The following is a 12,834-nucleotide window of genomic DNA, read 5'->3' as shown; positions in this document are numbered from 1 at the left end:
GAGCACTCATTTGAATTTCCAAACAGAATACATTCCTTTCTTCATTTCTCAATTTTTGTTTGTTTGTTAGCGTTATCTTAGAATTATTATTCAGTTCAGGGGTTACTTGTCCCACCGGATGCAATCAAAGCCTGTACATTCTGCACTGACATTCTGCATACCACACATCAAATAAAAGAACACTCAAATCACTCCTACAGTATGTATGTATATGTCATTAAATTGTAACCCAAATGTTGTGTTGAAGTAGTTCAGTGGAGGTGTTAGATTGAAGGCCAAGTTTGTAGGCTGAAAAATAACAATACAGCAAAATGCAAAACTCAATGGGAAATGTATCCCCCAGAATCTGAGGATGTAGAATTGAATCAGAATTCTATCAGACAATGATAAATTAGTAATAACCCATGTGTCTTTGATAATACAAAACATCTGAATGTTCCCACCCGTTGATCAAAGCAAAACACACATATACAGCAGTAGAAAGGTCAAAGGGTAGGTCATAAAGTTATGTCAGATACATGGGCTTCAGCCTGTTAATCAAAGCCCAAGGCATGAAACAGTACCTGAAGGAGTTAGAGTAAGTTATCTTCTTTCTACAATGTCAACAATGATTATCAAACTTCTCACTTCGTAAGCAACAAGTACCTTTGCCAAATTCCAAATAGTTGGTATATGCAGTGATTAATTATTTTATCATAAACCCATCTACAGTGGAAGTCAGAAGTTTACATACATTTAGGTTGGATTCATTAAAACTAGTTTTCAACCACTCCACAAATTCTTTGTTAACAAACTATAGTTTTGGCAAGTCAGTTAGGACATCTACTTTGTGCATGACACAAGTAATTTTTCCAACAATAGTTTACAGACAGATTATTTCACTTATGATTCACTGTATCACAATTCCAGTGGGTCACAAGTTTACATACACTAAGTTGACTGTGCCTTTAAACAGCTTGGAAAATTGCAGAAAATTATGTCATGGCATTAGAAGCTTCTGATTGACTATGGTTTGCAACTGCACACGGGGACAAAGATTGTACTTTTTGGAGAAATGTCCTCTGGTCTGATGAAACAAAAATAGAACTGTTTGGCCATAATGACCATCGTTATGTTTGGAGGAAAAAGGGGGGTGCTTGCAAGCCGAAGAACACCATCCCAACCGTGAAGCACGGGGGTGGCAGCATCATGTTGTGGGGGTGCTTTGCTGCAGGAGGGACTGGTGCACTTCACAAAATAGATGGCAGCATGAGGTTGGACAATTATGTGGATATATTGAAGCAACATCTCAGTCAGGAAGTTAAAGCTCGGTCACAAATGGGTCTTCAAAATGGATATGACCCCAAACATACTTCTTCAATCATAAAGAAAATTTGTGGGCAGAACTGAAAAAGCGTGTGCGAGCAAGGAGGCCTACAAACCTGACAAAGTTACACCAGCTCTATCAGGAGGAATGGGCCAAAATTCACCCAACTTATTGTGGGAAGCTTGTGGAAGGCAACCCGAAACGTTTGACCCAAGTTAAACAATTTAAAGGCAATGCGACCAAATTCTAATTTAGTGTATGTTAACTTCTGACCCACTGGGAATGTGATGAAAGAAATAAAAGCTGAAATAAATCATTCTCTGTACTATTATTCTGACATTTCACATTCTTAAAATAAAGTGGTCATCCTAACTGACCTAAGACAGGGACATTTTATTAGGATTAAATGTCAGGAATTGTGAAAACCTGAGTTTAAATGTATTTGGCTAAGGTGTATGTAAACTTCCGACTTCAACTGTATCTGAGAGAATAGCTGATTCTCAATATTCATAATTCATGTACTGTATATTATRACACCAATTAATGTCAAGATAGTTGTAAGACTGCCAGAATGCATTGTCAAACCTACACTCTAAAACACACTGAACATGAGCGTGGCCTAAATATGATATGTAGTCATGTTGGTGATAAATAAAAGTATTGTACCAATAAAGACCAGAATTCAACACAGATGCCTCAAATTTAATTTGACAGAAATACAATATGACTGCATGATAAGCTTCTTGGAAATCTCAACAATAATCCATCCATGTTTTCAAATACAGATATTTACCAATGATGTATTACATGGATTACATACTTTCATGTGGTATGTTGAATTATTTTGGAATCCCTAGAATACATATTTTGGGTTACCGGTATTCACACAACCACAGTGCTTTTTGATTAAAATACATACTTTGTATTGTTGCCTCCTTCAAATACTGGTCAAGTACATCTACAGTGGTAGTGAAACTTTGTGAGTGATAATCCATTGGCATTATGATAAAATCTCACGGTAAATTTGTCAGCCAATCATTTGCACAGGATTATCTTTTCAGATTCTCAGTTGTAATTGATTTCAATTCAAGAAAGTGAAAAGAATCCATGAAATAATGAAGAAAGTCATTTGAGTCACAATACTTTTCACATTATACCACAACAGACAATTGTAAACATATACTATTTTTTTTACTCCATTCTGTACATTCATTCATTCATTCATTCATTCATTTGAAATACAATACTGAGGTGTTTTCTTCTCCAGTGTCCATAATGACGCCATGTCATTATTATTCAGTCCAGCAATAAAGTATGTTAATTTGAGAGCTGTGCCAAATGTACAAAGATCATACAGAAGGTCTATATACGCGGACATTATAGTGATTTGAGTTTCCAGACTGAGAATTGTGAAATAGGCCAAACCTATTCCATTCCATTTGGAAATGAACTGTAGCAGCATCAGGTGACAATAGAAGCACACAGCTATACTAAGTGAAGCATGAGATTCACACACAAAACACATATACTCACTACCATGATATTGATATGCACAGAAAACAATTGTTAACTCGGGAATATAAGTGAGGAGCAAATCAAACCATTCTGAGTCTAGATAATATAACTCAATAAATATGGGTAGTACCATATAGTCACAAAGGTCAAGAGTGAACACAACAGCTGTTCCATAAATGCAAAATGGCTAGCGAGATACTTTCCCTAAGTGTATTCAAGGGGAAAGGTTCAAGAATGTGAGTGAGATTAAGTTTGTGTAGAAAATGTCTCCAGTCGTTTCACACACACCTTATTTCTTTTACATTTCATCTGCTGATAGATTGGCTAGAATAATTCCCTTTCCAAATCTCCCAAATACTTAAAATATTGTTAAAATGCACCGGCTGTATACAAATGGTAAGAGGAAATCTCAGATACTTTGAAGGTGCCACAGGTCATGTGGCAGTCATTGATAACATAACAATTTGAAATCATTGGATGTAAATGCCAAATTTGGTCATTCACTTAAATAAGCATTTAAATTCACCAAGCTATTATAAATAAACTAATGTGTAAATATTCAATAAATAAATAAATGAATGTGCATAAAATGTTTTTAAAAAGTGTTAACATATACAATCGTGATCTCTTCAATGAAGCATTGCACATGACTCCACGGGTGTACCCATCTAAGGTCGAAGTTCAAACAAACACATGACATGTGACTGACCACGGACAGGTATAGACATGGCCAGCAGCATAGGCTGTGACGAGGGAGGTCAATAGTGACATCAAAAGACCATACCTAATGCAGTTTCCAACTCTTGAGCATCAACTTGAGCCTCCACTACTTCTCAGTTCAAATTAAAATATTGCATCTACAACATCTGTTTAGACTTATAAAATACTGTGTATATATGTATATAAGGCTAAAGGCTATGACTGCAATTAAACTGCATTGTGTTCATCTATCTGCAAACGTTGGGCACATTTTACTCCAATTTGTCAGTAATTTCCTAACACACCAAAAACTGTTTCTCACACCTACAGAAACAAGTTGGTTGCTCCATTATGGTGCAGACAGCTGATTGTTTAATAGCCAGAGCTGGTCTAGTAATGAGATACACATGGGGATGGCCAGACAAAACAAACTGGTGATGTGCTGTCAGAAGTGACCTGGATCTTCTATGCAGTCCTACTCAATCACAACTTTTTGTATAATCAGACGAGACAGGATCTGTCACTGCTAAATACCGTGTATGCCACGCTTGCTAAGAAAAACGAATTTCAAAAGATGCTATGCTAAACATATTCTGCGACTATTAAGTTTGTGTGTGAAGAATTGCTGTGAACGCATGTTCGTCAGTTGAAGTAGTTTTTCTTTAGCAGTATTGCATTTGCAGAGGGATTCCCATTTCCATTAAACATCAAAGCTTTTCAATGTCTCTTTTCTTCTCTCTGTAGTAATCCATGACCACGGAACATGATATTTTCCATCCTTTGGCTAGATCCAACTGATGTAGAAATGTTTTGATTATACAGTGACAGTACATTGTTGATAAAGTCATTTGAACTGTGGGGCTTTCTTTTTTTTTTTTTACAGTGGGAAAACAAGGAAACCAGAGAATGTAGAGTATTGCCATCCGCCAACTAGATTTCCCTTCTCCAGTTTAAGGTAGACCTTGTCCTCTTTATCCAAAAAGAGCAGAACTCCATTGGTGGCTGCCTCTCGAGTTACGTCTTTGTCACCCGCAAAAGCTGAGATGACAGGTTTCCCATTCAACATTAAGTTCACCTGGATGACCCAAAGAGACAGCAATGAGCGAAAATAAACAAGACAGGGGAGAAATGCAGCTAATGTCGCTACTGTTCTGTACTAAAATATCTTGCCATGCTATGATTGCATTGCCAAACAGCATTATCATCCACAGCTACATAGAGTAGCTATTTGCTATAAACTATTGTTTTAGTTCAAATATGTACAGTTTGCAGGAGCCCTTCCCTTGACGTACTTTGGAGAGAAAAAAACATTCTAGTTTAGATTAGTTTCGTCACTTTCTTAAATAGCCAGAATAAAAAGATTGTCTGTTTAATAAGCTCATGTAGTCTACTCCCCCTTTTCGCACCCAGAGACAGCCTAGACCTCTCCAGGCTTCGGAGCGTCACAAAGAGAGGACTGGAAATTGACACTACAATTGTGCAAAACATACATCACCAAATTAGAAGCTGTGCCATGCAGTGTCTGTGATTTCCCATTGAAGTTCTACAGGACATTTTCCTAACATTGACACGGTTAACTCTCTCATCCATTGAAATCAAGCGCTTCGTCAGAGATTTGTTTCTGCTTCCTCTAATAACCAGTCTGTCAATGCAAACCCAAATGTTCCAACAGGCTTACACAGGAAATAGTCCAGAATAGACTTAGACAAAATAGTCTTAGGCACATTTCCTAACACACTACAAGGCCCTTTCAAATAATGTAGCCATGGCCAATGTATAGAAAATTAATTGTCTCATGGGAATCACATTATATTATAACTGGAACTAAATTGTTGAATCAATTTGGCCAAAACAAATAGCTTACCTGTATAGTCTGACTCTGGTACACTTTTATAACGTGAAAATTAAAACTGTAGATCCCTTTTCTGGGTGACAAAAACACTGACTCCAAAGTGAAATAGTTGCCTATATTCACAAGAACCTGGGGAAAGAAGAATAAAGCATTTTAGAAAGTGAACAAAATGTTCTCCTCGCTGACTATTCAAGTCAGACCAGAATATTTATTGCTGCAAGGCCCAATGCAGTCAAAACTGTGATTTTCCTGTGTTTTACATATACAGTGGGGCAAAAAAGTATTTAGTCAGGCACCAATTGTGCAAGTTCTCCCACTTAAAAAGATGAGAGAGGCCTGTAATTGTCATCATAGGTACACTTCAACTATGACAGACAAAATGAGAAAAAAGAATCCAGAAAATCACATTGTAGGATTTTTAATGAATTTATTTGCAAATTATGGTGGAAAATAAGTATTTGGTCAATAACAAAAGTTTCTCAATACTTTGTTATATACCCTTTGTTGGCAATGACAGAGGTCAAACGTTTTCTGTAAGTCTTCACAAGGTTTTCACACACTGTTGCTGGTATTTTGGCCCATTCCTCCATGCAGAGCAGTGATGTTTTGGGGCTGTTGCTGGGCAACACAGACTTTCAACTCCCTCCAAAGATTTTCTATGGGGTTGAGATCTGGAGACTGGCTAGGCCACTCCAGGACCTTGAAATGCTTCTTACGAAGCCACTCCTTCGGCGGTATGTTTGGGATCATTGTCATGCTGAATGACCCAGCCACGTTTCATCTTCAATGCCCTTGCTGATGGAAGGAGGTTTTCACTCAAAATCTCACGATACATGGCCCCATTCATTCTGTCCTTTACAGGGATCAGTCGTCCTGGTCCCTTTGCAGAAAAACAGCCCCAAAGCATGATGTTTCCACCCCCATGCTTCACAGTAGGTATGGTGTTCTTTGGATGCAACTCAGCATTCTTTGTCCTCCAAACACAACGAGTTGAGTTTTTACCAAAAAGTTCTATTTTGGTTTCATCTGACCATATGACATTCTCCCAATCTTCTTCTGGATCATCCAAATGCTCTCTAGCAAACTTCAGACGGGCCTGGACATGTACTGGCTTAAGCAGGGGGACACGTCTGGCACTGCAGGATTTGATTCCCTGTAGTGTGTTACTGATGGTAGGCTTTGTTACTTTGGTCCCAGCTCTCTGCAGGTCATTCACTAGGTCCCCCCGTGTGGTTCTGGGATTTTTGCTCACCGTTCTTGTGATCATTTTGACCCCATGGGGTGAGATCTTGCGTGGAGCCCCAGATCGAGGGAGATTATCAGTGGTCTTGTATGTTTTCCATTTCCTAATAATTGCTCCCACAGTTGATTTCTTCAAACCAAGCTGCTTACCTATTGCAGTCTTCCCAGCCTGGTGCAGGTCTACAATTTTGTTCTGGTGTCCTTGACAGCTCTTTGGTCTTGCCATAGTGGAGTTTGGAGTGTGACTGTTTGAGGTTGTGGACAGGTGTCTTTTATACTGATAACAAGTTCAAACAGGTGCCATTAATACAGGTAACGAGTGGAGGACAGAGGAGCCTCTTAAAGAAGAAGTTACAGGTCTGTGAGAGACAGAAATCTTGCTTGTTTGTAGATGACCAAATACTTATTTTCCACCATAATTGGCAAATAAATTCATTAAAAATCCTACAATGCGATTTTCTGGATTTTTTTTTCTAATTTTGCCTGTCATAGTTGAAGTGTACCTATGATGAAAATTACAGGCCTCTCTCATCTTTTTAAGTGGGAGGACTTGCACAATTGGTGGCTGACTAAATACTTTTTTGCCCCACTGTATTTCCACACTATAAGGTTGGAATAATACTGTGAAATTGTGAAAATTATGATGCCCTTTTAGTATAAGAGCTGTTTGAAATGCCTGAAATTTCAGACTTTTTTGGTGAGAGGGAGTTTTGGCCACCATGCTAATATCACCATGTGGTAAATGAGTTAATCGACCATTAAGAGAGTTCCAAACGTCTTTTCCAATAACAGCTAATTTTCTGTTTCCCCTCCCCACTCAGACCACTCCCAGACAGACCTAGCAAAATTCTTGCTTGAGAAATTGCCTTATGCTAATAAACTATTTTTGTGTGTTTTTTTAACGACCAGCGTTAACGACCAGCTTTTCTTCTGCTGACACAACTATGGTGACAAGACTATAGTGTTAAATCTGGGATATTTCAGTAGTTGTAGACACCTCAACTCCTTAGAGAAAATGTACTGAGTTTTAATCCTGTGATTTGACATCACAAGCAGTGATCTTTTTTTTCACTAATTGGTCTTTTGACCAATCTGATCAGTCCTGAAAAAGATCTGAATTGGGTAGTGCTGAGCCTTTAGTACTCTTTGAGGTCGGTTCGGTTTCAATATTTAAAAAAAATAATGAAGTGCACTATGCATTTAAATGTATGCATTATGTAGGTTGAATGCTGTAACAACACAGAACAAAACAATGAATAAAAGTCAGATGATGGTAGTGACGGCCCATTACTGCTTATCACTTATTAACCATCAGTTATTCACATTACTTTACTTTAATCAAATATTTCAGTTGTTGTGTATATTACATTTGTTTTATTTGACGACTTTATTTCATTCCTAGTCGTCATCTAATGTTTATTGAGCTGCTGCCTATGCTGTCTGACAAAATTACTATTTTAGTAGTTCTTCGAAGTAAATAAGGCATACTTTTATGACGGTTGAATACCAACTATCAATCACTTAGATCAGAGTTTTGGTGCACGATTTGGTTTTTGGCCAAGCACTACACAGCTTATTCAAATAATCAAAGCTTGATGATGAGTTGGTTATTTGAATCAGCTGTGTAGTGCTAGGGTAAAATCCAAAATATGTACCCAGGGGGGCCCCAGGACCAAGTTTGGGAAACCCTGACTTAGATCATGTATTTTCAGGTAGAGATACCTCACGAAGAAACTGCTCTCTATGTATCCCCTCTTGATTGTGTATTCTTCTGTATCTTTTGTAGCAGGCACAAAAGTACACAGACCAGACAAGCAGCCATGCAATGGATTATGATCATTGTAGTTAATTATCACATTTACTGGCGCTAAACTATGTAGAACATTGGCCTGTTGGAAGCTATAATTCCCTACTACATCCCACAGTTCGGGCATGATCTAATTTATCTCTAGAAAAACTGCAGTGCAATGAGCACATTGAGCTCACAATCTTTTTTTTACAAAATGCAATTCAAATATTTGACCCGACCTCAGTCCATTAGTTGTTTAAAAACTGAAAAATAACTGGCATTTTGGTTAATTACTCAGCACTAGAATTGGGCTGCCTTTGTGAATGCAGCCTTGATTTGCAAGTGTGAACTTTTACACCACTATAAGGCTGCGTTTACACAGACAGCCCAATTCCGATCTTTGGTCAAAAGACCAATTAGTGGAAAAAATATGAGACTTTGTCTGCCTGTGTAAATGCAGCCTACTAGTCCAGCAGCAACTACTTGACACAGGAGCTGCACTCTTCTCCAATAGTCTGTCTCCCAATTAGGCAGATTCAGCCAGTGATTTATGTAAGGTGTTGGTTATGCCAGTTGAGATGCCACCAGGAGGTGATATAAAACAGTGATTTTAGGTTAATTCAAACAGGGAACAAAAGTTAAATGCACTGCATTTACTCCATAAAAAATGGCACAATCTCAATTCAGAGCTTGCGTACACAAGGTGCAAGTACCACCCAATCAAATTGATGAAGCCAAACATCTCCAGTGTGTGTGTGTGTGAGAAGAGAGAGAGAGAGAGAGAGAGAGAGAGAGAGAGAGAGAGAGAGAGAAGAGAGAGAAGAGAGAGAGAGAAGAGAGAGAGAGAGAGAGAGAGAGAGAGAGGAGAGATGGAGATGTAGAGATGAGAACGAGAGATGAGAGAGAGGGGGAAGAGAGAGAGAGAGAGAGAGAGAGAGAGAGATGCTCTATTCTCAGTGATAAACACATTGCTGCTGCTTTATCACATTTGAGCTATGCCCATTATTATTTATTAATCATTCAATCAATCATTAGGCGAGCTATTATTGATACATGTAGGTTGCTCTCTAAACCAATGTTAGACTCTTCCAGAACAACAATTTTTTAAAGATTATTTGTATTTAGTTATACTTTTGGGGGCATAACCTGTCACTGTGGGGTCAATTAGCTATGTAAAACGTTGTTCTTAAACAGCATTGCAACTTTGATGTTATAAAGTTGAGGTAAAATAAAACAGCCCTATATCAAAAACAACGTAAACAGTCTTACTTGGTCGAAGTATATGATTCTTGTTTTATTGCTCATCTCCGACGGTTCGTGATTGTTGCTCCGGACCGCAGAAAAAGCCACCTTGGAGTTTGCCGCGCGCACCGAAATGCCTAGAGGAGAGGACGAGCCCTTCCAATCCGTAGTCGGATTAGAGTCGCAAACCACAAGACATTTGCCCTCCAGGACTATAGGCTCCGTGTCATTCTGAGCTCCCACAAACTCAGAGATCAACGCCAAACTAAACATAAGAACAATATATTTTACCATCGCATTGTCCAACAACCCTAACAGCACCATTTTAAAAAATACCCTCTCTGTATCAAATTCCACGTCCTCCTCTTTGGTCCCCGGTCGCAGACGCTTCTGACGCTATAAGATTATTTCCTTGGATCCAGCAGTATGCTATATTGATGAAAGAAACCGACGACTTCAAATGTTGACAACAACTGATGGAAATGAAAATCCCGATTATTTTCTCTTTGTCTCATTTTCATCATTTAGATTATGTTTGTGATTGAAATAAAAATACAAAATAGATGGCTGCATGAGGCTGGCATGAAGGGTTCAGTCTGAGAAGAAGCGCAATAACATTTTTCTGACTAGTGCTCTGCGACTCTCCAAATTACGCGTGTTGACTGTTAGTCCCAGTTGTGATATGCCCACGATCCAGACACGTCCATTTAGCAACGTATGCGTAAATATTTCCCGCACATAAAACAATGTCTTCATTTGTAGCTTACATTTTAGTTTTGCCCCTATTATGAATATTTTATCCCGTTTTAAATCTTTGAGTATTTCAGTCTTTCTGTACCAGACCGCTGTTCAGGAAAGTTAGAATGATGAGATTGGATACATAATGGATGTAAAGCACATGGACTATTAATCAATTCATCTTTGGCGATAAGCATTACTGTTTGGAGACTAAACCAAGCATTTTGTTAAGAACAGTAGATATTTGGTATTTTATTTACCATAAACATATAATAAACAATATATTTATATTTTGTATTTAATCATTATTTAACTAGGCAAATCAGTTAAGTACAAATTCGTCCTATTTACAATGATGGCCTACCAAAAGGCAAAAGGCGGGAGGGGGCTGGGATTTAAAAAATTAAAAAATTAAAAAACATAAATATAGGACAAAACACACATCATGACAAGAGAGACAACACAACACTACATAAAGAAAGACCTAAGACAACAACATAGCAAGGCAGCAACACATGACAACACAGCATGGTAGCAACACAACATGACAATAACATGATAGCAACACAACATGGTAGCAGCACAAAACATGGTACTAACATTATTGGTCACAGACAACAGCACAAGGGGCAAGAAGGTAGAGACAACAATCCATCACGCGAAGCAGCCACAACTGTCAGTAAGAGTGGCCATGATTGAGTCTTTGAAAGAAGAGATTGAGATAAAACTGTCCAGTTTGAGTGTTTGTTGCAGCTTGTTCCAGTCGCTAGCTGCAGCAAACTGAAAAGAGGAGCGACCCAGGGATGTGTGTGCTTTGGGGACCTTTAACAGAATGTGACTGGCAAAATGGGTGTTGTATGTGGAGGATGAGGGCTGCAGTAGATATCTCAGATAGGGGGGAGTGAGGCCTAAGAGGGTTTTATAAATAAGCATCAACCAGTGGGTCTTGCGACGGGTATACAGAGATGAKRAGTTTACKMAYGAGWATAGAGTGCAGTGATGTGTCCTATAAGGAGCATTGGTGGCAAATCTGATGGCCGAATGGTAAAGAACATCTAGCCACTCGAGAGCACCCTTACCTGCTGATCTATAAATTATGTCTCTGTAATCTAGCATGGGTAGGACGGCCATCTGAATCAGGGTTAGTTTGCCAGCTGGGGTGAAAGAGGAGCGATGATGATAGAGGAAACCAAGTCTAGATCTAACTTTAGCCTGCAGCTTTAATATGCGCTGAGAGAAGCACAGTGTACCGTCTAGCCATACTCCCAAGTACTTGTATGAGGTGACTATGAGGTGACTACCTCAAGCTCTAAACCGTCAGAGGTATTAATCACACCTGTGGGGAGAGGGGCATTCTTCTTACCAAACCACATGATCTTTGTTTTGGAGGTGTTCCGAATAAGGTTAAGGGTAGAGAAAGCTTGTTGGACACTAAGAAAGCTTTGTTGTAGAGCGTTTAACACAAAACAATGTATAAACAATGTATACACCCAACACTCCACAAAGGGTCCCTTAAATGGAAACAAACTAAATGGAACCATTAAATGTAATGGAATCCACTATTTTTTTTATTTATTTAACCTTTATTTAACTAGACAAGTCAGTTAAGAACAAATTGACAATTGTGCCCCGCGCTATGGGATGTGATACAGCCTAGATTCGAACCAGGGACTGTAGTGACGCCTCTTGCACTGAGATGCAGTGCCTTAGACCCCTGTCCCACACTAAATGGAATTACAAAGTTTTAGACCCCTCTGCATGTGAATATTTCAATTTGTCAAAAATATGATGCTCTGCTGTGTTATATAAGCATCACAAAATGGAGGGCAAGGGGGTACCACCATGCCAATCTGAAGTGCTGTCATTGCAATATGAGTGATTTGTACAACTCACACAGCTTTGACAACAATACCTGATGCATTGTGCATTGCCAATATGTTTCCATGGCAATAGGAATTTCCGAGCTCAGGGGCTGTGATTGAAAAAGGACCATGTATCCTTGTGTGCTATAACCTTTGTGGCATGTGTGCCTGGTGTATATCAATGAGAGAAGTATGGCTACTTGCATGAAGGCAGAAATGACATATTTTTGTAAGATGAGGCTAAAGCATGTTTTTTGGGACTGGTCTTGTCGTGATGTTGCCCACACAGGACATTGTGAATCACTACTAGATACTGAATGCAACATTGCCACATTAGAATGGCCATCCTACCTAACATGTATTGTAACTTTGTTCTACAGTGGAGTGGGTGTTCGCAGGTGCTATGGTGTCAAGAGGTTACCTACTATACAGTAGTACCCTACATATAACATATATATAGTATCCTACTGTAACCGTTTTGACCCCATAGCTACAGTAAAGAAGAACAAGCATTCAAGAGTGCTATGGGGTATAGATGGTCACGGTACAATATCTTACATGTTACTAAATGGGTCATAGAACATTCTGA

General features: G+C 38.8%; 1 protein-coding gene across 1 annotated transcript; it reads right to left on the bottom strand.

The window, feature by feature from the left end:
- Positions 1 to 1,987: 1,987 nt before the first annotated feature.
- On the bottom strand, positions 1,988 to 10,351 carry LOC111976479 (cerebellin-4-like). Its single transcript, XM_024005325.1, has 3 exons — positions 9,673 to 10,351; positions 5,385 to 5,501; positions 1,988 to 4,595 (listed from the first exon to the last, which is right to left on the bottom strand). Exons 1-3 carry the CDS (start codon positions 9,967 to 9,969, stop codon positions 4,398 to 4,400), a joined length of 612 nt encoding a protein of 203 aa, XP_023861093.1. The 5' UTR covers positions 9,970 to 10,351; the 3' UTR covers positions 1,988 to 4,397.
- Between the last annotated feature and the right edge of the window lie 2,483 nt (positions 10,352 to 12,834).

Source organism: Salvelinus sp. IW2-2015, linkage group LG17 (genome assembly GCF_002910315.2).
Source record: "Salvelinus sp. IW2-2015 linkage group LG17, ASM291031v2, whole genome shotgun sequence".
NCBI lineage: Eukaryota > Metazoa > Chordata > Actinopteri > Salmoniformes > Salmonidae > Salvelinus > Salvelinus sp. IW2-2015.
Note: the sequence above shows the minus strand (reverse complement) of the source record. Positions and strands in the feature narration are given on the sequence as shown.